We start from the raw sequence: 24,616 nt of genomic DNA, 5'->3' as shown, positions 1-24,616 counted from the left end.
TAAAAGATCATCCATCATCTAATCACTCTGTTCATTTGACAGGGAAACTGAGCTCAGAGAGGCTTACTGTGGGGAGGGGTGTATTCCTCTGCTAACACCGCCTAATGTCACAGCTGCCATCTTCCCACCCGTCTCCAGCCCGCAATCGTGCCAGTGTCTACTGCAAAGCCAAGGTCACTGTCACCTGATGTTCTACATGCATGTCTGGTTTTGGGGAAACTTTACATGCCAAGCAGATCTTGACATTCAGTGCAAGTTATGTATATTTTGTTTTGATTGATGTGACCCAGTGTTCAAGACGCTCAAAAACATTTTAAAACTTGCTTGGGCCATTTGTTGTATGTCTCCCTCCTAGACTGGTGCCACCCGCTGCCTTGATCACTGCACCTTTGCTGCAGGAACTGGGGTTAAACTTTTAAAAAGAATAAGCAAGACAGAGCTTTGTGACCTAACCCTGGATATGCCCATCCTGTCTGACAGAGGTTCTGGCATCTACACACTTTAGACAGCAGTTTCCTCCCCGGCCTCCCACTCCCATCCCAGCTCTGCCTGCTCCACTGACAAGAGAATCTGGATTTTTTGTCTCAGAAACATCAGCAGCACGTTGTCAAGCGCCCACTGAGGCCCACTGTGCACTCCACCCTTCACAGCTTCCCATTTAGAAAGAGGGCTCCTCCCCCCGCACCCCCCCACCCCCCACCCCGTTCCGCTCCAAGGAATCCACCAGGACCCCCTTTGCCAGGCAAGAGTGTCGGTCCTCCAGCCATTGCGCGTGGATCTCCAGCCCCGGGAGAGAGGCTGTGTGTCAAGACCTGGCCCTGTTCTCAAAGAATCCCGGGCCCTGAGCAGAGAGACGCGCACCCGCCGGGCGAGAGAGCGGACAGGACACGGTTCCTCCGCAGACGCCAGGCGCCTCCCTCCTCTGCCCCAACACCCTGTTCCTCCGAGGATAGAATCCTGCATGTCCCTCCACTCCGCCCCAGAGAGAGAGGCACAAACTCCCTGATCCCCGCCTCGTCCTCCCATCCCCGCCTCTCCAGGCCCCGGGGGTTTCACGTTCCGCCGCCGCGTTCCCGGGCGGGCGAGGCGTCAGGTGAGCTCTCACCTGGGGCGGGTGGGCGGGGGAGATGGGGGCGGGCCGGGGGCGGGCCCGGGTCTGCGGTCCCACCCGCAACGGGGCGGGGCGAGGCCGGCGAGGCCAATGGGGCCGGGGGCTCGCCGCCCCGGGGTGCCGCCAGAGCTGCTCCCTCCTTCACTCCCGCTCCGCCCCGCCCGTGTTTAAAGCCCCGCGGGCTGCTGGTGGCGGCGCTGCGAGCGCTGAGCGGCGCGAGGAGATGCTACAGGGCGCCGTGCCACCGGCATCATGCGCCCCCCGCCCGCGTTGGCCCTGGCCGCGCTCTGCCTGTTGGCGTTGCCCGCCGCCGTCGCCGCCGCCTACTTCGGGTTAGTGCCCGCCGCGCCCCCCGCCGGAGCCCCAAGCCCACCCGTCTCCGCCTCCTCCGGCTACTGCAGGGCCAACTTCTCCCTCCATCTGGCCCCGGCTGCGGTCGGATCTCGAACTCAGACCTTAGCATTGGTAGCACCCAGCCCCACTTTGCGGTCGGATGTCGCGCCCTCAGCTCTGTCTCTGGCTTCCCCGGCTCAGACCCCCACCGCAGTTTCTAGCGTCCCATTCTCTGGTCCCCTTCGCTGCCGCTCTTCTCACGATTCCCTGTCCGAGACCTCACCCCGCTCGCTCCGCCCCATCTCAGACCCCTGCCCAAGCTCCCGGACTCTGCACGCGTCTCGGACCCTGACCCCGTTCGCCCTGGAGCGCCGTGTCCCTGCCTGTCCAGGTGTCGCTCCCGCGCTCTGAGTCCCTCTCCAATTCTCACTCGGTGCCCTGCCTGCCCCCACCATGGACTCTGTTTAGCTACAATTTTTGCCTCGGGCTTCTTCCCCACCCTCTGCCTTCACCCAACGGAGCGGAGACCCGGAGGGCTGGGAGGGTGCGTGGGTGGGTGGGGGTGGGTTGTTAGGGAGGCCAGCGGAGGAAGTAGCGCAAATCCAAGATGAATGGAGGACCCCGCGGGCCGTGTGGTTCAGCTGGAGGCGGGAGGGAACTGTCAGCTGGGGAAACCCGACCAAATCTCAGCCCTGGCTTCGCGTGAATTCTCAGGAGAATGAGGAAGAGCGTGAGAAGGGAGGCGGTGTGCATATTTGGAAAAGGAGGATCAGAGTTGGGCTGACACCTGGGGAGAGAGTGGGGCGGGAGTGGGAAGCGTTTGGAGCGCAAGTTACAGGGCAACTGTCCCTCCTCTGAAGCTGAATTGCAGGGACGTGGGACGCGAGATGCGGCGGTTGCTGCGAAGGCACTTCCTGACCGCCACCCAAGGCCGGCTCCGGCTGGGTAGCCTGTTACTTTCAATCGTGCCACTTTTTGTGATCTTCACTCCAAATCAGGGTGGGGTTTACCGTCTGACCACAGCAAAGGCAGGACAACACCAAGCAAGTGACCTGACAGAGATTGTTTTTAAGGACCCACCGGGGAGGGGCAAGTAAGGGTCTGAGAAGTCCCTTGCAGGCTGGAATAAAGGCTGTGGGCTCATTTCCAGGTCATGACCCCTGGTGAAGCCGTGCCTTGGCTGTGGGCAATGTGGCTTCTTGAAATGTATGGAAGGGGAAGGGTTTGTCATCCCAGACCCTGGCTCTGGGCTCAGCTTGCTGGTGACTCGGGAAGACCACTCAGTCTCTGGGCCTCAATAACCCCTTTTACAAAGGGGATGAGCTTGATATTACGGAGCTTCTAGATCCAGTCCGAGAGCAGTGCACAAACATGTTTGTGTCCCAATGATTTCAGGCTTGACGGCACTGTTGTTGCTTCAGCGGGCAGGATATAATAGTTAAGGCACAGACTCTGGGTTCAGTCCCCACCCCTGCCACTTGCTAGCTGTGTGCTCTTGGCCTAACCTCTCTGTGTCTCAGTTTCTCATCTGTAAAATGAGGATAATGGCGACTATTTCACATGAGGATTATATGAGTTAGTGCATGTATTACAGGACAATATCTAGCACATAGTAAATGCTCAACTAATGTTAGTGATGATGATGATTACAGAGATTCGGCAGAGTATCTTGATATCCCAGCCCTGACAGGGGGTCTCTGAGCAGTATGGAGAGGGTGAAGGAGAACAAATGGTGCCTGCATCCTCTTGGACACCAGCTCATTTTCACAATTATTTTGTTCGTTTGGGTTTTAGGGTTGGGGATGGGGTAGGGGCCAGGTGGTGGTGGTGGGAGGTAAAGGGGCTCCAGGAGGCCTGGACCATCCTGGCTGGCATGCTTGGAAGGGAAAGCAGTTTGCTGCAATGCATAGGGTTAGAATTTGAGGACTGTGAGCAAGGGGATAGCCTTGGAAATGAGAAGGGAGAGATGGTGGATTAGGCCTGGGTTAGGGCTGAGAGGGGTCCTGTGACCATTGGAGCCATCTCTTCCAGGTCATGAGCCTGGCTGGGCAGACCTAGCAAAGTACACTCAAGCCACCACCACCCCAGTTGGGGGAGCAGGACAAATATTCAGAGAATAAGCTAAAATTGGGGCCTTATGCTGTTATGTATTTGGTCTCAGAGAACAGACAGGATTCCCCCTGAATTCTCACTGAGGAAACCCTGTTTGACTCAATCAGGCCAGGGTTTCCAGCTTCCCAACAGAATTTGCTCTCTGGAAAGAATCTGTATCAGTTGTCCACATTGTAGTGAGAAAGTGAGGCAATTGCTTCTCCTTTCTCCAGGTCATTTGAATTGGAAGTCTTATTTCTGATTATAAGGTGAAGTGTTTTGACATCTTGATAAAAGAAAGTTCAAACATCAGGAGAGCAGGTGCGGCCAATCTTCTAGGGGTCTTCGAAATCATAGAATTATAGACTTACCAGTTGGAAGTGACCCCTAAAGAGTCTCTGGTCCAACTCCTTGCTTTGAGCAGGTCACGTATTATTATCCTAATTTTTCAGATGAAACAACCATCATTCCCAAACTACAGTGAGCCAGCCGCTGCTTCTGCCTTTGCATGAGCCTAATTCTGTTGACGGTGATAATAACATAATAACTAGTATTGCAATTTACAAATTACTTTCTCAGACAGCTTTTCTCTTGGCTGATATTCAGAACCATTCCTGAGGTATATAGATAGGATGGGTGTAAATAGTGCCCAAAAGGAAACCAAGGGTCAGGAAAGTTCAATGACTCACCCAATGTCACACAGCAAATTAGTGGGAGAGGCAGGATAGAAACCAAGTCCCACCTCCAGGCTGTTCTCCTTGCCCTCCAGCCCCCAGAGCTAATAATGTGTGGTCACCCAGGCGAGCAGCAGCTGCAGAGGAGCTGCAGAGGGTACAGGAGTCTAGGGTGGCCCCCTCCTCTGCTTGGCTAACTCTATGAGGTCCTCTTGGCTGTGGTGGGAAGCGTGAGGCCATAACATTCTCCTATCTCCTGTCTCAGCAGTGAGACAAGATGTATTGAGCCCTGCTGGGGTGTCATGTGGGCTCCCAGAGGGTGCGAGGTAAACCAGAAGTCAGGCCCAGGTTTGTCCTAGCTCTCGACTCTTCTCTGTGTTGTTCATGGTCAAGTTATTTGCCTCCAAGGTCTTTAGCACCTGGAGGTCCTAAGGTTCCCTCACAGGCTGGTCCTGGCCTGCAAGGCTAAGATCACTCAAGGGCTGATGTTTTGGCTCAGATGTGTTGGGAATTCTGTAAATATTAACTTCTGTTACGGTTTATAAATGGACACGCACAGTATTATGTGACGAGCTGGGCAAATGATAGGCCTTGTCACCCAATCCAGTCTTTAAGCTGTACCAATGGCTTTGTAACCAGAAATAGCTCCTGTGGGTGCATCTTTTAAAATCATAGTTGACTTTGGTCGTGCTTTTTAAACGTGTGACCTCTGCACTGGTTTGGTTTATTTTCTCTCTGGGGATGGCACCCAGAAGTTTGTGAAAGCACAGGCTTTTGAGGCAGTTAGATGAGTCTGAATCCGGCCTGACTCTGCCTCTTGCTAGGTGTGTGACTTTGGGGCCTTGTGCTGGTATGTGTGGTCTCGGAGAACAGACAGGATTCAGCCTGAGTTCTCACTGAGGAAGCCCTGTTTGACTCCGTCAAGCTGAGCTTTGGGTGATAACAATACCCAACCTAAAGGCTGGTGTGAGGCTTTATTGAGACAGTGAATGAAAGGGCCTGATAGGTTGCCAGGCACATACTAAGTGCTCAGTCCAGTACTCAGTACTTGGTGGGGTTCTAGAGATTTCATCACTGGGTTCTAGAGATTTCATCATTGTGAAAAAGCAAAACATAACCTTATTTTTCCCCCCAAATCAACGTTCTATACCGTAAAAGTCATGCATTCTAAGTGTACAGTTTAGGTTTTAACAAATATGTACCCCCATGTAGCCACCACCACAATTCCCATATGGAACATTTCCTTCATCCCAAAGGATCCCTGTTCTCTTTGCAGTCAGCCGTCCCCCAGCAACCCCAGGCCACCTCTTCTCTACCTTCTGTCACGAGATTACTTTTGCCCACCGTAAACGTTCATATAAATGGAATCAGATGGCAATAGCCTTTTGTGTCTGAATTCTTTTGCTCAAAATAATGTTTTGAGATTCATCCAGGTTGTTGGGTATATCAGTAGCATTCCTTTTTATTGCCGAGTAGATGTGCCAAAATTTGTTCACCCATTCACCAATTGATGGACATTTGGATCGTTCCCAGTTTGGGGCTATTCCAAATATAGCTGCTATGCACACATCTTTTTGTGGGCATATGTTTTTATTTCTCTTAGATAAACATCTAGGGCCAGATTGTCAGATCATATGTACATGTTAAACTTTGTTTAACTTTGTAAGAAGTGGTCAAATAGTATTCTAAAGTGGTTGTACCATTTCACACAGTAATGTGTTCAGAGTTCCAAGTACTCCATATTCCTGTCAGTTACTGTCAAGTCTTAATTTTGCCCATTCTAGTGGGTATGTCTTGGTATCTCCATGTGGCTTTAATTTGCATTTTTCCAGTGATGAGTGGTGTGTTGAACACTTTTTTATGTGAATATTGGTCATTTGACCAATGAGCAAAATCTTTCTTATTCGGTTGTCTTCTTATTATTGAGTTATAAAAGTTCTTTACATATTTTGGATATAAGTCCTTTGTTTTTATCCCTGTCTGTGACTTGTGTTTTCATTTTATTTTTCTTTTCTTTTTTTTTCTTTAAACTTTTATTTATTCAAGTGTGTTTTTCCAGGACTCATCAGCTCCAAGTCATGTAGTTGTTTCAGTCTAGTTGTGGAGGGCGCAGCTCACAGTGGCCCATGTGGGGATTGAACCAGCGACCTTGTTGTTAAGAGCACTGGGCTCTAACCAACTGAGCTAACCGGCTGCCCTGTGTTTTCATTTTCTTATTTGTATTTTATGAAGAACAGAAGTTTTTAATTTCAATGAAGTGCAATTTTTCAACATGTTCTTGTATGGTTTGTGCTTTTTGTGTGTGTCCTATCCATGAAATCTCTGTCTTCCAAAGGTTGTAAAGATTCCCTCCTATATTTTCTTCTAAATGCTTTATAGGTTTAGCTTTTACACTTAGGTCTGTGATTCTTTTTGAGTTAATTTGTGTGTGTGGTGCGAGGTAAGGGTTGAAGTTTGTGGTTTTCCATGTGGATAGCTACTTGTTCCAGCACCATTTGTTGAAAAGATAATCCTTTCTCCGTTATGATCTTTGTTGCAAATGAATTGACCCAACATGTAAGGGCCTATTTCTGGGCTCTCTATTCTGTTTCACTAATCGATATGCTTGTTCTTCTGCCAATACCACACAGTCTTGTTGTTTTGTAGCTGTTTAGTAAGCCTTGAAACCAAATACTGTAAGTTCTCTAACTGTCCTTTTACAAAATTGTTTTGGCTATTCTAGGTCTTTTGTATTTCCACATACATTTTAGAAGCAATTCTACAGAAAAGCCTGCTGGGAATTTGACCGGGATTACATTGAATCTATAAATCAATTTATAGAAGATTGACATTTTAACGATATTGAGTCTACTGATTTATAAACAGGTCCTCTCTTGAAATATAGGTCTTTTAAAATTTCTTTCAGCAGTGTTTTATAATTTTCAGTATACAGGTCTTACAAATATTTTTAAAAAATTATTCTTAAGTGTTTTCTGTATTTGGATGGTATTTTTTAATTAAAAACCATTTTAAGGAATAGATTGGGTCCTGAAAAAACACAGGGTTGGAGGGAAGAAAGGGTAAAAGAAATTTTACTGCTTTGGGTTGGTGGATTACAATGATAAGGATCATTGTGTTTGGGGAAGGAATTTAGGCCGCTTGTCCCTGGCTGAGCTATAACCCCCGCCCCGCCCCCTGCCCCGGGAGGTGGGCTCTAGAGTCGGGCTCAGGGTCAAACCAGCCTTCTCAGTAGATGGTGGAATTTCTGAGGCTGTAGAGGGGGAAAAGGAGGGGAGGGAAGCAGGGAAGGGGGACTCCTAGGCTGGAATCTCCTAAGCAAGAGAGGTCCTGGTGCCTTTAGGATTATCTCCTCAGGTAGACGTGAGACTCAAGAGGAGGTGGGCCAGGTACTGCGTGGATTACACCACCCCTCAGGCATCAGCTGAATAGGATTGGAGGCAGCCCAAGGCCCTGGACTTGGAGTCACACAAATTGAGTTCAAATCCTTCATCCCACCACTTACTAACTGTGACCCAGGGCAAGTCAGGTAGCTGCTCTGACCTCAATTTTCCCCATCTATAAAATGGTTAAATTCTTACCTCATAGGGTTGCTGTGAGGGTTAAATAAACGTATATAAATGTGCTGAAAAGTTATCTATATATAAGGAGTTTAAGAAACCTAGTGGTCCGTCTTAGAGCATCCCAAGTTAAGGAGCATTTTTAGTAATATCTCTTCCTTCCTCTCTTCATTTTTAGCTCAGTCATTGTTTAATTTGAATCCTTCTTCTGCTCAGCACTTTATGTGCATCATCTCATTTAATCATTGTGACAGCCTAGGAAGTCAGTCACGGTATAATTATCTTCATTTATGGGTGGGTGGGGGGGAAGCTCAGAGAGGCCAAGTGTCTTGCCCAAAGTCACACAGCTAGTGGTTGGCAGCACCAAGATTTGACTTCTAGCCTGTCAGAATCAAGAGCCAACCTCTTCATCTCTGCCTCATGCTGCCTGTTGTGCCCCAGCTGAGGCCTGCCTCCCCCTGGGCAGCTCTGACCCTCTGAGACCTCCACTCTGTCACCCACACCTTTCACTTGGCCTATGTCACAGGCATCTCTTGTACTACATGTCTTAAACTCCTGTTTTCTTACCCAGTTCTTCATGTGATCATGTTTCCAATGCACGCATAGCTCCCTTTAGGCAGAGACCTTGGGGCCCGACTGTAGGCTGAGTAGCCCCCGCTGTCCTTGGAACGGCTTTCCCATCTGCAGTGAATGTTGGGGTGGGCAGGCCCCTCTCCCTTTCGTTGGTCCTTCCTCTTCGCCAGAACCTCCCTCTCTGCCTCATCCCCATTTGTTCTTTCCTTTTCTGCTCATGCCTGGTTCTCTCGAGCATACATTGCTTTGTCACGATCTGGCCCCTGCCTGGACAGGAACTAGAAGCAAAGCAAAGAGCAGAAACTTGGCCCCATCAGACTCCAGAAGTCAGCCATCCCTGGCCTTCCATGGGAATTGGATGGCAGCAGAGATGAGCGCAGGGAGAGGGCAGCCACTTCCAGCCCAGACCCCCTCACTGGAGAGACAAAGACTGGGGGTGAGGGGTGGAGGCTGGTTGGGCGGAGCGCCTCAAAGAGCCAGGAGAAACTCAGAGCTCCATGTTCAGTCAGTCTTGGAAATTCCAGAGACGGGTTTTAGGGCAAGAGCAGAGAGGGTCTGCTTTCCTGACAATTACAATGCCTTTGAGGCCAGATGAGTTTCAGAATTCAAGAATTCTCGGATTTTAGAAATACACATATACCGTGTATAACATAACGTCCCTAGCAAGGTCTAGGGCAGCACCCATAATCAGACACTTTCGTTTTGCAGAAAAGCATCTACATGTTGCGATAAATCAAGTCTCTGCCATATGAGTTCACCACAACTGTACAAATACTGTACGGTTTCTGAGCTTTCTGGAGTTTGGAATTGTGGATAAATGTTTGTGAACCTGTAGTAAACTTTCCACTTGTGTCACCACGAGAGGTTGTGCAAGCTGAGTTTTCAAGAAAGGCTTGGTCCAAGTTCTTGGCTGGTCTTCACTGTGTATCAAAGGGAGGCTCCAGATGCTCTGAGCACAACTGTCCCCAGGATCTGAGGTTCCGAGGAAACCTGCCTGGCTCTCCCAGTCCCCATAAGGGCGGAAGCACTCAGGGTCTGACTGACCGTGGCCCTGAGGTCTGGCATTGGGGAAAGTACCTGCCGGAGATCACAGTCTGAGGACCGGGAGGGCGTGGCCATGGAAACTGGGAGCCAGACCACAGGAAGGCCAGGGGAGTAGGGTAGGGGGAGGTGAGTGAGAGAGCTTAGAGCAGGGGTGTCCAAACTTTTTCCAACGTTTTTCACCAAGGGCCCTATGCGGTAAAATACACAAACAGCCGGGCCACTCACTCGAGGTGAAGTACGTATTGCCTCACCTGGTTTATTTAAGTAAACTAAATATATTGTTGGAATTTGCTGCGGGCCAATGAACAATGGATTGCGGGCCGCAGTTGGCCCACAGGCCGCAGTTTTGACACCCCTGCCCTAGAGCTACACTCTAGCTGGGGTTGGACATCTGAGAGATTTATGCAATCAGCAGGTATCTGAGGAGCACCTGCTTGGGGGTGGCGGAATCTGGGCTGGGGTCAGGGGGCCCTCAGGGGATAAGAAACTATGATCTCTGCCAGGGAGCTTACAGGCTACTTGGAGAGCCTGTCTGTACAGCCCTGAGGAGGGAGAAAAGCGTGCCAATCACGCAAAAGTAATGGTACTATATCTGCAAAAGTGGGAGAAGACAAAGAGGATGGGTTAGAACGGAATGAGGCTGGCAAATAAAGAGCGCTTCCTGGAGGAGACAGACAAGCATCACAGCACGGTAGGGCTGGATGGGTCCTCTGTGTCACCTTTCCCATTCTCTGCATTTTTGAGTCAAGTGTGGAAAAAGGCAGTGGCTATAAGAGTCCAGGGGATCCATGAGGGCTTTTGGACTGGGACAGGCACCCCAGATAGGGGTTACAGCATGAAGAAAGGCATGGAGGCTGGACAGAGAGGTAGAGCAGGAGGGCAAGGAAGAGAACGGCCTGGCCTGAGGGGAGAGGCCCTCTGTTACAGTCTTACAGTTCTAGCTGGCTGTGAGTCCAGGGTGGTCCAAAGTGGGAAGTTGTTCTGATCTTCCTCTGGAGGACCCCACTCTGTTCCCGAGAGTGCATCGCCTGGGGCTCTCCTGGACCATTCTGGCCCTCCATGGGCATTTCAGGGAGTGACTCCTTGACCAGGTTGGTAGGTTCCTGTTATCCCTGGAGCTGAGGGGAGGAGCAAGGAGGGGTATGAGCCATCCCTGGGAGCTGTGGGAAGACAAATGGAATCAGAAACAGGGGACATCTCTGCCTGGAGCATCTGCAAACAATGGTACTGTCCTCATTACAGACCCACAGTCCAGCCTGAGCCTGCCTGTGCATGGGAAAGAGGGTGACCACTCAAGAGCCTGCCAAGCTAGTTATAGTTAGTCGGTCAAGTTGCCATGGTTAAATACTTTGGCCGAAGTTACCCAGTCCAGGACCCAGGATCTCATGGTTGGGGCAGAACTGGATGGCGGCACTGGTTGCCACAAGGGGATACAGCCTCAGTCACTGCTGGCCTTTCTCTGTAGTTCCTACACTGCTACTCACCTGGGTCAGGACTGGGCCTATGAACCCAAGAAGCTGCGGAAGTTTGTCTTGAAGGTCTCTGGACTTCCTTTACTCTTCTCCCTCCTCACCCCAGACTCTCCATTTCTCTCTTCACAATCCCAGACCCTCTCCTTTGATCTTTCTCCTATCTAGCAAAGTATGTTCTCAGATACCGGTATTATATCAGACCCTCACACTTTAGTATGAATAGGCAGGCTGCTTCTCTAAAGCCAGAAACTTTATTTCTGACTTTTGGCTGAGAAGAGAGTGAGTTTCAGACCAGGGAAAATAGTCTTTTAAACAAAGCGTCCTCCTCTCCCTCCGGCTGCCCAGGGAGCTAGAGGAGTCCTGACCGGGTTTCCTTTCCTTCAAACCTACCTATCTTGTGTTCCTATCACCCTAGACATTTGCTGTGGTGATGGCTGAGTTTGCTTCCCTGAAGTGTTACATGGAAACCGAAAGCAGAAACCTCCAGGCTTGATAGAAGCAGTCCTAGGGCACAGTCCTAGCCCTGCCACTAACTCAGTGGGTCACCTTGGACAATAAATCTTACATGAGCTCCCAAGACACCAGACAGGTCAAGGCAGAGACTCACACACTTCACAAAACCTCTTGCCCTTCTCCCTGTCCCCAGAAGCCTCTGGGATACCTCCCAGGAACCATCAGGAAAAAAACCCCTCTGGATTGGTAATCTTAAAGAGTTTCTGCAGCCCTAAAATATATGATTTCAATACTGTACTTTTGGGCCCAGCCAGGGAACTGGGGGAGAGGTAGACGTGAGGGATTTTCCTGCACTGGAGTGACTTTTAGAACCCTCCATGCCACCTGAGCCATGCATGCCAGGGACGAAGACTTCCTCTCCTGAGCTTCAGCCTAGGGCTGAGTGGAGAGGGAGAAAGACAGGAGGGAAAGAGGGGGAAGCATTTCCTCCCCAGATGTTCCAGTAGCTACCCTCTGAATACTTGAGATTGTTGAGATGCAAAGCATGCTGACTGTGTGGGCTGCTTGCTGCCTGCTTAGCTCACGTCTTCCTTCCCATGCCATCCTCAGTGGGCAGCCCAGTCTGCAGCTGTGACACAGGAAATGGAGCTGTTCTTAGAGAGACAAAGCCCACACCTGGGACAGGCGCTTTCTCTCTGAGCCAGGGACAGGGTGTGGGACGAAGCGGGTGGAGGGTGAGGCTCTGGTGGGCTCCTGGGGGTGGGGGTCGTGGTGACTAGATTCAGTTCTCAAGGTGGGTTAAGAGCTGGGGAAGAAAAGAAGTCTGGACCCAGGAGGGGCTGAGAGGGACCCAGACAGGGAAGTCGTGAGTGGTCTTGTTTATTTCGGTCTTCTGTGGATCGACCTGGCACAAAGCTGATGCTCAACAAAGTGCTTCATATTAATATTTAAATGAGTGAGTTAGTGAGTGAAAAGACGGGATGGAAGGAGCTGGAGTGCGGTAGGAAATGGTAACTGCTAAAGGTGCCAGGCTGTTCATTCAGGACATCTTCTTGGAGGACAGATGAGACGTTGCTGAATCCAGGAGGTGACAAGAGTCTGCGAGATGACTGTGCGAGTCTGTGCGAGGAGTCTGTGCTGCCGAGCGCATCAGATGACAGGAGGAGGAGAAGCCTAGAGTGGTTGTTGAGGGTCCCCCCTCTCTAAAGAAAGACTGCCGCCCACAGCCAGGGCCTTCTTCCTGGGCCAGTCACTGCCCTCTCGAACTCTCCCAGCTGGGAAGAGTTGGGTAGGGGACAGCACAGGTGGGGGGTGGCCAGTGTGAACGAGTGTGTGTGTGTGTGTGTGTGTGTGTGTGGAGGAGGTTTAGTGAGGGCCTGAAAGGTGGGCTGAGATGTTGGAGATGAAAGCACAAAGGGAGCACTTACCATGCAAACGGCCCTGCAGCGGAAGCCTGTTATCGGAGCATCTAATGGCGTTTTTTTTTTTTTTTGCAGGGCCAAGGCCAATGCTCCAGGCAGGGCAAAGCTTTCCTGGTTCCCAGGCAGCTGCCCGCAGTTGGCATGGGCCCTGGTGCCAGGCACAGCTTCTGGCCCCTCCAGCTAAGGGTCCAAACACACTGGCATGACCTGGTGCCCTGGGAACCACCAGCCTTGTCCTGCACCACCTACCCACATCCTGGGGGTGACCTCCTCTGGAGCCATCAGACCCTCTCGAGCAGAAACAAGGGGGGGTGGGGCTGGAAGAACAGAGCCTGGGGCACCCCCAGGTGATGGAAAGTGCGCTCCACCTGCTGGGTCTGGGAGCTTCCTCCTGCCTCTCCCCCACTCCCAGGCCTCCCACTGCAGGTAGGATGGGGACTGGCAGAGGTCATGTTCTCACGCAGGTAGAGCTAGGAGTTCTGTCTGGGTCCCTGAGCAGCCACTGATTGTTTCTTGGGGACCTGGGCTGGTTCACAGCTTTCTTCTCCCTCTCCTGCCCCTTGGGGACTTGGGAGAGTTTTGAGTACTCTTGAATCCAGCCAAGTTCTCTCCAGACTGTGAGCTCCTTGAGAGCAGGAGAGGGTCCCAGCACCCAGCACATAGTAGGTGCTTCAGAATGACACTCGCCTGGAGCTTGCTTTGTGCCAGGCACTCTATTAAGAGCTTTACAAATATGAATTCATTTCATGCTGAGGACAAGCCTGCAAGGTAGGTACTGTGATTATCTGCATTTTGCAGATGAGGCACAAAGAGGGGGAGTCCCTTGCCCAAGGTGGCACAACTAATAATAGGTGGGGGTGGGATCTGAACCTAAGCAGTCTGGTTCAATCACCCTCTCCCACTAGTTAACGTGTATTTGTTAGATGGAATGAACTTAAGTCCTCAAGGTCACCAATAAATGAGGGCAGACCTGGGACCCATCTACTCAGGCAAGAACAGCCTTGGGAGCTTAAGGTCCTTGGGTTCCCACACTCCAGCAGGTGGTGGGTGATTGTTCCAGGAGGAGTCCCATTTCTTCTCAGGGGTTTGATGGTGCCTGGGGTTTTGCTGATAGTAAACCACAGTAATCTCCTGGGAAGCTTTCCTCAAAGGCTGGAGAACCTTCTTTTGCTTCCTTCAAGGTCACCCCAGATGGGGTAGCTTTAGCCTAAACTGTGGATGGGATGAGCATTGGGCAATGTGAAAAAAAGCAGGGGTGGGAAGGGCCAGGAGTGGACAGAGAGCTGGTGGGGCGTGGGGTGGGGAGTCATGTAAAATGAAATCCTGAGGGGCACCGTTGACTTTTCCCACTCTGGGGGGGGAGACAAAGTGGCCTGGGAAGTGGCTGGGGATGCTCTGGGCTCAAAGCCAGAGACATCTCCTTGTGTGGGGGCTTCCGGTCTTATTAACCTAAGGGCCATGGGCCAAGGGTACAGGGAGCGGGAGGCACAGACTGGGGGCAAAGACAGGAGGAGAATGGAGCTGGTCACTTGACATTGTTGCTTTCTTAATAGGAAAAGTGAGGCTGGAAGTCAGTCTGGGGGAGCCCAACTGTCAGGAATTGGGAAGACCAGCTGGGCCAAAACAGGTGCAACTGATGAGGAGGGATGGTTCCCAGGCCTCAGGAGCGCTTGAGTCAGACAGAAGTCTGAGGAGCTCCTGTCCGCCAGCTCAGAAGAGCAATCAGCGAGTTCCCAAATTATCTGTCCTCTGCTCTTCAGTTCAGAACACTGGTCACAAACCAGAACACTGGTTTGGCTGGTGGCATCTGATCTAACCATGGTACAGTGTTTTTATTAAAACCCCAAGTTTTGTCTGGATTCATTAGACTAATGAAACTCACTTGATCTTCTCCTCTTTACCCCCCAGGGAGCTCAGCTAACATGTGGGCAATTGAGATTTTTGCAGAAGGGCTGGTAGGTGGGATTCTCAGGCCTGGGGGTGCCAGGGAGTATAGTTTCTTCAAGGGGAGGGGATCATGCCCAGTGACCCTGGAACCTACACCACCTAGAATTCTTCTAAGGTCCAGAAGAAAACCCTCCCTAGCACATGGGCATAGGTAGGAGAGTTCACAAGCACTGTTTAAGGAAATGCCTTGAAGTGCTTTCTAAATTTGATGTCATGGCCCTATTGCTTCAAAGGAAATATGATCCTAAACCGCAACATAGAAAACAAATAAGAGGGAAACTGAGTCCTGAAAGGGCTTCCAGCTGTCTTCCTAGGCCCTGCAGGGCATTGCCAAGGAGCCTTCTTTGAGAGAAGCCCTGGGCAGACCAAGGCCCAGCGTGGCCTGAGGCCCTTGTGCGGTTGGCTGCCTTTCCTGACCATTAATCGCTACTAAGTGTCATTACCGCTAATAAAATTAACCGACTTTATACTGGACTCCTGGGGCCATCAATCACAGGGTCTATTACATGAAATTAAAAAAAAAAAAAAAGGTGCCTGTGGATGGGGAAAGGGTGCTGAGCCTGGCTCACAAGTGCAGCCTAGGGCACGCGGGTATTCCACAGCTGTCAGAAGGTCATTATCAGGGACAGCACCCTGAGTTAGACAAACCAACTCCAAGCCTTGACACTGCACTGCAAATAGGAGTGCCTCAGGCAAGAACACAGCTGACCTCAGGAAGACTCTGGCGCCAGGGACTGAAGTGCTTCCCAAATTCTCCCTCCCACTTTCACCTCTGCTTCCCTTGATGGCTTTCATTCATTCTTCCTCTCTCTTTAGACCAGCTTCCTATTTTTATCTCCTTAGTTACAGGCCCACTTACCCAAAGAAAGAAAAAGAGAAAGTGACTGTATGCTCTCTTAATTCAAATTCCAAATTCCCAGAGAAAGGACTGATTGGCCCATCTTGGGTCATGTGATCCTCATTGGTCCAATCCACAGGCCAGAGCAGCAAGGTCATGTGGTATAAAATGGCACTCAAAAAGGGATAGCTAATATAATGTATAATGTAGCTACCATGATATAATAATAATAGCTATTCTTCTTAAAATAGCATTTAAGACAGGCCTCGAAGGATGTGCATGCAGCCCCATTGGTCGAAATCCCCATCACTCCGTGCTTGTTCTCTCATCTGTCAATCAGCTGCTACAAGGAAGGTCCCAATCTCTGAAACATAGGAACTGTGTGAGCAGAAGTTATTCCTCACATCAGCCCATGGTTTGGGGTAGATGGCTGCTGTCTCTTGGCTCCCTGCAGCCCTTGCGTGGCCCTCCATACTGAAAACCAGTCAGGGTGGGGCCTCCTCAGTTGGAGTTGACATCAGGTTCTGCTGTGGACCTGCCAAGGGTCAAACTCTAAGGGTTTCCTGCCAGGCTGAAGGGAGGGGTTTGGGTGTAGACCTGGTGGACTGGAAATTTACCCATTTGCCCCCAGATTAATGATTAACGGGTCCCGGCCCTCACCCTGTCTGGGAGGGGAACCCAGGGCCAGGCTGGGCCAGGAGGAGTCTGATAGCATCTGTCTCTGCTCAGAGGTTTCAGAGATATGCTCCACACTGGGTTGGCTGCACCTGATGGATTTGGAATCTATGGGCACTTTCGGGGGGCACCTGGGGCCTGGCCAGGACACACACCCTCTCTGGGGCAGACAGAGAGGGTGTGGCAGCCAGCCAGATGTCCTGGCTGGGGCAGGTTACTCTAAACAGGAGAGCTGTGCCCATGGGACGTGGGCCTGTCTGACCACTCAGGCTGGGCCAGCGCTTGCCCTGGCTGGTGGTACATGAGCAGAAGTGACAAGTGCCACATCCAAGCAAGAGCTTTAAGAGCCATTGCATGGTTACACTTTTGCTCTTGTACTTTGAGCAATGAGGCTGGCATGTTCCAGAAAGGGGCTGCCTCCTCCAGCCTGGGTCCAGGATGATTTATATTCCACGTACACTGAGGGCCACCAGGGTATACAGGACAATAAATAGTTTGAACTAGTAGAACCATTTCACAGAGAGCTTTTGAGGAGAGAGAAGGTGAATTCAAGTAATTCTAGTTCCCACTTTGCTGCTTATATGCTGGGTGACTCAGGCCATTCACTGCCTCTTCATAAAACTTTTGTTTCCTTATCTGGACAAAGGGAAGACTCTGCCAAAGTTAGAGAATAAAGCATCTTGCAAGAGGAAAGAATTTTGAGGGACTCCAGCTAGCAGGAAGGTGAACCAACATGTCCCAGGTACTGTGGTTAGTACTTTCCACGTAATCCTCCCAGCAGCATCAGGAGGTAGAGAGGATCACACTTTCCAGAGCAGAAAACCAAAGCTTCAAGATTATATAGCTAGGAAATAAGTGGTATTCAGGCTTAACACCTGGCAGCGGACTCCAGCATCCATAAACTTTTTCAGTTATAGTAGAACAAGAAGCCTGGGGCCGGTGGCCTGATGGAAATTCAGCTCCTGCACCTTCATCCAGCCGTCTGTCGGTCTGTCCATCCATCAACCTACTCCCCTCCCGGCCTCCCTCTTTCCTTATTTCCCTCCATTCCTTCCTCCATCCCCAAGGTATTCCCCAAGCATCTCTTTGTAACAGGTACTGAGTGGCCAGAAGGCTGAAGATCTATCTGGAAATTATGGAAACAAGTTAAGTTGGGGTGCGCTTACTTGGGCAGGGACATAACGTAAGGTTGAGAAGCCTATTGGGGAGATTAGCTGGGTATCTGCTCAATATCTACATCCCTCCGTCTGCCCCCTCTTAGGACTGTGGCGCTCCCCTCCGGGCAGCAGCCAATACTACATGCAGTATTTCCCAAACTTCCCTGATCATCCAAGCTGCCCAGGGATGTGGTAAATATGCAGGTCTCTAGGCCCCACTCCAGAACAACAGAAGCACCCCAGATGACTGTTCTGATTGGGCAAGTTTGGGAAATTGGGTGTGTAAGAAGAGCAGAGACTTTGGCATCTGGATTGACCAGCTCTTGTAAGCACCTTGGTTTCCTACTCTGCAAAATGGGGACATAACCCCATGGGGGCAGCCTCCCTCCCAGAAGAACAAATAATGAAGCCCCTGAGAAGGTCCCCTTCCCCTCACCTGCCTACGTCCTCAGGGGTTGTCATCCTTTATCCCCCCACCCCACCCCCCCCTCACAATCCCCAGGGGTCACAGGTCTCCCCTCTCTCACCCTCTTTAGCCTGACTGGGCGGGAAGTCCTGACGCCCTTTCCAGGGCTGGACACCGCAGCAACGCCAGCGCGGGGCGGGGCCCACCTGAAGCAGTGTGACCTGCTAAAGCTGTCCCGTCGGCAGAAGCAGCTCTGTCGGCGGGAGCCCGGCCTGGCTGAGACCCTGCAGGACGCTGCCCACCTAAGCCTGCTGGAGTGCCAGTTCCAGCTCCGGCACGAGCGCTGGAACTGCAGCCTGGAGGGGAGGACAGGCCTGCTCAAAAGAGGTACGGAGGCTGGCTGAGGAGAAGGGCTGGGAAGAAGAAGGGCTGGGGGGAAAGAGGGTTTGGGAGGGAGGCCACCATTCCCTCCCCCTTGTAAAATAAATTTGGCTCCCAGGCCACACTGTCCTTGCAAACCCAGCACAGTCCCAAGTGAAAGGAGTCCTGGGAATTAATGAGACCCAGATATTCCCTCAGTTTGGGGGAACAGAGGAGCAAGGGGGAAACAGGAGAAGAGAAGGCACAGCCCATCCTGGAGGAGCCCACAGATGAGACGGGTGGCACCCCAGTCCCCTCCCTCAGCCTCCTCCACATACAAACACACACAACAAGGTATAAGAACGTATAAACATGGAAGGCAGTTAATAACTGGCCAAATAACATGACAGGCCGAATTCATTTGTTCACTCATTCACCTGTTTCTTTATCACTTCTGTTGATCCATCTCTTCCTCCCTTCCCCCGTCCCTTCCATCCCCCCTCCTCCCCTCCCTCCCTCCACACCTCCACCTGGCCATCTCTTCCCTACGCCTCACTGAGCCAGGCAATGCGTCGGACGCTAGAGGCACAGAGCTGATCAAGATCCCTTCTGCCCTCACAAAGCATACAGTCTAAGGGGAAAACAGGTCATCCTGTGGCTCCATCACCAAGCAGCAGGGGCTTTTACAAAAAGGCAGCCATGCTGTGTGGGAGTCCGCTCTAGGCCAGTGCTCTCCAAGGCTGGCCTGGGGTGGAGCTGACCCTCACCCCCCCACACTGAGTCACCAGCACCCCAGGGACATAGGAGAGAGCAGGCAGGAGGTAGCAAGTTCATGGGTTTGGACCACGCCCCAACAGTGCAAGAGTTGCGATGGTCCAAGAAGTGGTTGGATGGTCACTTCTGGGTCTGGGATAAGTCAAGCCGGAGACCAAGGTCACACTGTCATTGAATCACTCTGTAGCAGGTAACAGAGAATGACACCTGAGGGGTATCGTAAAGCACAGGGGCCCACGGGGCCCATTTCAGGAGATCTGGGACTTCAGAAATGGTGTAGCCCAGCCTGCTCTCACATTGACCTGGAGTTATTATCAATGGCTGAGCCCCAGCAATGCCCCTCAGCAGGTGCCTGAGTCACTTCTCTTTGCATCTCAGTGTTCTAGACTGTTCCCTTGTCCTGCCACCTGGGGAATCTGGGTACATACTCCACAGTGGATTTGAAAGTCCCATTTAAACAGCAACTTGCAGCCTGAGCTTAAGGGGCCGGCGTTGGGGCGGCTGCCTCAGCTGTGTCCTCAAGTTCACACACCCCTTGTTCACACCACAGCAGCCTCTAACCCCACTCTCCTCCCTCCCGGATGCCACCCGGTGCCCGGCCCAGGTTTCAAGGAGACGGCCTTCCTATATGCGGTGTCCTCGGCTGCCCTTACCCACACGCTGGCCCGGGCCTGCAGCGCCGGGCGCATGGAGCGCTGCACCTGCGACGACTCTCCGGGCCTGGAGAGCCGGCAGGCCTGGCAGTGGGGCGTGTGCGGCGACAACCTCAAGTACAGCACCAAGTTCCTGAGCAACTTCCTGGGGCCCAAGAGAGGAAGCAAAGACCTGCGCGCACGGGCCGATGCCCACAACACCCACGTGGGCATCAAGGTGAGCACGTTCCCGGGCGGTCCAGAGCCCTTCCCAGCCAGGGTGCAGGGCCGAGGACCAAGGTCTGCAGGAGGCCAGCACATGCCCTGCCCCCCACCCAGCACACACCCAGAGCCACCGCAGGACGAACCTCATTCCTTCAACCAACATTCCCTGGGCATCTACTCTGGACAATTACCAGGTATCAGGAAGCAGAGAAGGGTCCTGCGTGTCACCCATCGCTGGCCCGGGCCATGGCGAGGCAGGAACATGTTTGGAGAGACTTCTCCATTCCAAGGACTGGCCTTCCTGGAGGTCCCGGAAGCCAAGACAGTTGGCTGATCTGTTGTAACTGCCACTCCTTCGATTTTACAAATGGGAAGAGGAGGAGACCAGAGGAGGGAAGGGACTTAGCTGAGGTCACACAGCAGTGGGAGGACTAGACAGGAGAAAGCATTTAGGTCTATTGGGATGAGAAGACTGGGAGAGACTAGGGATTCAGTTCTGTAGGAAACTGAATTCTGCGTTCTGTGCCCTCATTACTGAGTTGGTGTAAACCAGGGCTGCTGTATGCAGCTGTGCAAACTGTCTGCCCCACAAGAACTCTGGGCCAACGGGAGGAGATGGGGCTGAGGTCGGCCCACACTGCTCTCACTGAGGGGTGCACGTTGACACAGGACTGCCTCTGCCCAGTGGAAGGGGAGCCTTGGGTTAATTTGCACAAAGGTGCCACATGGGCCAGCTTGGGTCCTATCTGTCTCTGTCATATGAACCTCCCCCTGTCTCTCCCATCCTCCTGCCACACTCCTGCCAGGGTTGCAGCTCCGGGGCAAGCTTGGACAGTGGGCCCTGGGCCTCTGACCAGGCCTCCATTCTGCCTCTCCTCACAGGCCGTGAAGAGTGGCCTCAGGACCACCTGTAAGTGCCACGGCGTGTCAGGCTCCTGTGCCGTACGCACCTGCTGGAAGCAGCTCTCCCCATTCCGCGAGACGGGCCAGGCACTGAAACTGCGCTATGACTCAGCCGTCAAGGTGTCCAGTGCCACCAATGAGGCCTTGGGCCGGCTGGAGCTGTGGGCACCCGCCAGGCCGGGCAGCCCCACCAAGGGCCTGGCCCCCCGATCCGGGGACCTGGTCTACATGGAGGACTCACCCAGCTTCTGCCGGCCCAGCAAGTACTCCCCTGGCACAGCGGGCAGGGTGTGCTCCCGGGAGGTCAGCTGCAGCAGCCTGTGCTGCGGGCGGGGCTATGATACCCAGAGCCGCCTGGTGGCCTTCTCCTGCCACTGCCAGGTGCAGTGGTGCTGCTATGTGGAGTGCCAGCAGTGCGTGCAGGAGGAGCTCGTGTACACCTGTAAGCACTAGGTCTGCTTCCCAGTGTGTCAGCGGGCACTGCCAGGACCTCACTCAGCACCCAGCCACCTTGAGGCCACCCAGCTGTCCGACCAGCCCCTCCGGGCAGGTTCACCAGCGTGCATGCACTCACGGATGTACATGCCAGCGCACACCTACTCCTCTCTCCACCGGGCTTTGGCAGTCCTTCCCTCTTTCAACACTCAGCAATGAGAGGTGCAGGCCCCTCCCCGAACCCAAGGGTCCCCAGCCTTTTGGAGGACTTGGGGCAGGAAGGCAGAGTGGAAAAGATGTGGAGGGAAATAAGGGAAACGAGGAGGGCAGGACCGAGGTTTTGGATGGGAGAGAGGGAATATCCCTCTATCTTGATCCTAGAATGAGTGGCCTAGAGCCAGCAAGATGCTGGGAGGCGAGCACCTAGCCCAGGAAGGCACAGGGAGACCTGTCAGATGGAAGTAGAGGCTGGGATGCGTCAGTCCAGCTCCTGGGCCAGCTCAGATCACAATGAGCCCCGGGCCCACACACTGTCACTACCACATGGCTTCGCTGTGCTAGAGATGTGGGGAAAGGCCAGGTGATGGGACCTGTTGATTTGGAGAAAAGAAAGCTTTTTGGACTTGAGTGGATCCAAGTCAGAACATGTCCTGGAACCCTGTGTCCTTGATTTCATTTTTAAAATATGCCTGTGCTGAGGCCTCATTCTTGTCTTGAGAGCTGAGTTATCCACACCCACCCAGCCCTACTCAGTAAGCTCACCAGTGGACGCAAGACTGGTAGGGGAGCCAGTCCCCAGGGTGGGCTCAGACAGGGCACTGAGGTGGCACAGGGAGACAGTGACCCTTCCCCCGTTTCCCTGGAACACAGAATCTTTAGTCCTGGCCCAGGAGAGGGTGACAGCCCTCTGGTGCCAAGAAGGGAGCTCAGTTTCTCAGCCTCCCCTTGAGACTGCTTTGGTCAACTCCCCGAGGCTGGGGTCCCCATCTGCTGTGAGGCCCCAAAAACAGCTGATATTCATGATGTGAAAGAGGTGGTTGGTGGGTTGATTCCAGTTACATTTTTTCTCTTATGGCCACTCATCTGATTAATGTTTTTGCCCTGGCTGGAGGTATAGGTGTGTGAAAGTCTTGCTAAGCCTGGTTTCTTGGGGACCCTTCATTTACTAACGTCCCCTCACTTTGGCTTTCACCCAAGGAACAAAAGTGACTTTACTAATTTCCTCCACCATTTCCAGGGCGACTACCAAGGTCTAGTGTAGGAGGAGAGAGGAGCTCACACACGCACACACACACGCACACACACGCACACACACGCGCGCGCACACGCGCGCACACACACGCACACACACGCACACACACGCACGCACACACACGCCCACCCTTTGGACCTGACAGGCTGAGGGTTCCCATTCAGCAGCACACACCCCTTGGTTCAGGATCAAGACGTTGCAGGGGTCACTTTGCTGGAGGCTGCCTGCTTCCCCAGAGGAGTGCCTGATGCCTCCCCTGGGACGCCCTTGGCCACGCTGCTGGCCCTGCCGCACCCTCTGTCAGCTTCCTGTCTCCCTGAACCCGGAGTTGCTGACCTTCCATGGAAACAGGAAACTTCAGAATCAGCTGACTGCTCAGAAATCATCCGTGTAAGCCCAGGAAGCAGCCCTGGGGGCTCCCTGAGACCTCCAAGGGTGACTGCAGGATGCTGGATCTTTGGCTGCAGAGGCCCTGATGAGGAGCTCAAATGACCTGAGACCCCTTTCTAGACTGACTTTGCTGCCCCAAGCAGCTGGCCGACATCTTGGCAGAAAGTGCAAAGAGGAGAGGGCCGGTTTTCTGGTTTCTTCCATACCCCTACCGCGTGGAGACTTTCTGCCCGCCCGATCCATCCGGCTCCTTTGAGCCCCAGCTCTGTGGATACCCCAGCTCAGCCCAAGAAGTAAGGCAGCAGGAAGAAGGGGCCTGATCCACCAACACACCATCCACACCCCAACTTCATGGCTGGCGGCGCTGGGGTAGCACGAGGATAGAGGGCAGGCTCTGAGGGCCCCTCGGCCCGTGGGGTCCTCCCTCTCCAGCCCTCTCCCCTCTTCTCCTTACTTGCTCCTACCCCTTTCTCTTCCAGTTGCTCCCAAAGGTCCGCCCCAGCCCTGCTTGGCCCCTGGGACCAGTGACCATACCCCTCATTCTACAGTTTTAAGGGAAACACTCACAGGGTATTTTTTTGTCTACCTCACATATATAGATTTTAGAGCAAAAGAATAATTTATATAGCTAAGATATATGAGAAAATATTTATGTTATTTATATAGTTTCTATATTCCATGGGCAGCACCTGTGGGGATTGCGTGTTCTGCCGGAAGCCATCTCTCTGGGGAAATACAGTCTGGCTAGCGAACTGGGGCTCCCACTGAGCTGGACAGAAAGTGGCTGGGAGGAGGTCATGGAGGCTTCTGTGTCCCACTCCGGTTCTGCCCCCGAGCTGGCGAACACACCCCACCCCCACACGAGCCCTAGTGGGCTCAGTCCAGATCTTCCTTGTGAAGTCCATAACTTCTCTGCTCTTCTGGGTCCCAGGACCCCCGTTCTGCTCTGGCAAAACCGTCTTGCTCATAATAGTAATGACAACAACGATGACCGCACCGTTCATTTGTAGAGCACTTTCGATCTTCAGAAACACTTCCATCCCTTTCACCTCACCCGATCTCCCCATTGTCCCTGTGAGGTTGGCGGGGACCTCAATGTGCCCATTTTACAGATGCAGCCCAGGGATGGAGGGCTGTGCTCAAAGTCACACTGAAGAGGTTCCTTCAGTGAATATTCACGGAACTTCTCCATGGGCCAGGCTCTATGGGAGCTGGCTTATCCTGAGCCCAAGGACCCAGCGAAGAGGCTGCTTACCTGGCTGTGTGTGACATGGGGCCATTTGGATCAGGACAGCACTTCAGCATGTCTCCAAGTGGAGCCCTGTGTCTCAGGGGCTGGGACTGCCCCGAAGCCTGGCAGACAAGAACCCTGTAGAAGGGCTTCACGACTGGGCCCTCTTTCCTTCTGCCCAAGCTGCCCGAGAGAGTTGAGTGACATCACAGGGCACCTCCCAGGCCTCAGATGGGTTTTGTTTGCTCTCATTTATGTTTTTATTTTAAAAATGAAATGTTTTCTGTTAGATTTCTGGCTTCTCTCGTAAAATCAGCTGTGCTGGCAGACTGGGCCTGCATTCCAACCTGGTCACAGTCAGCTCGAGATGGGGAGTTCTATCAGGCGTTCCCCAGTTTGCCAAATACCATCCGCCTCAGCCCACAGCACTCACAGGTTCCACGTGGCGCTCGTGGGCACATGATCTCCACCCCCTGGGCTAGCTTCCCTGGTGTCCTCCATTGCCTGGCAGGCAGACCCACAGACCTGTGCCGACCCTGAAGATTATTTCTTGCTCCCCAGAGTTTTCTTTCTCAACAACCATGAACTTCAACTTCTTTTTCTCAGCACATTTTACAATTACAGTGGGAGCTATCATATATCGAGCACCTGTTCTGCCCATC

The 24,616-nt window shown here is 52.5% G+C and overlaps 1 protein-coding gene across 1 annotated transcript; it reads left to right on the top strand.

Annotated features, from left to right (window-relative positions):
• Positions 1 to 1,307: 1,307 nt before the first annotated feature.
• WNT9B (Wnt family member 9B) lies at positions 1,308 to 22,361 on the top strand. Its single transcript, XM_033090865.1, has 4 exons — positions 1,308 to 1,443; positions 17,883 to 18,139; positions 19,491 to 19,756; positions 20,626 to 22,361. Exons 1-4 carry the CDS (start codon positions 1,364 to 1,366, stop codon positions 21,097 to 21,099), a joined length of 1,077 nt encoding a protein of 358 aa, XP_032946756.1. The 5' UTR covers positions 1,308 to 1,363; the 3' UTR covers positions 21,100 to 22,361.
• Positions 22,362 to 24,616: the final 2,255 nt, after the last annotated feature.

The sequence above is a fragment of the Rhinolophus ferrumequinum genome, chromosome 21, assembly GCF_004115265.2.
Source record: "Rhinolophus ferrumequinum isolate MPI-CBG mRhiFer1 chromosome 21, mRhiFer1_v1.p, whole genome shotgun sequence".
Lineage (NCBI taxonomy): Eukaryota > Metazoa > Chordata > Mammalia > Chiroptera > Rhinolophidae > Rhinolophus > Rhinolophus ferrumequinum.
The sequence above is the reverse complement of the archived record's forward strand: the minus strand, read 5'-3'. Positions and strand labels throughout refer to the sequence as shown.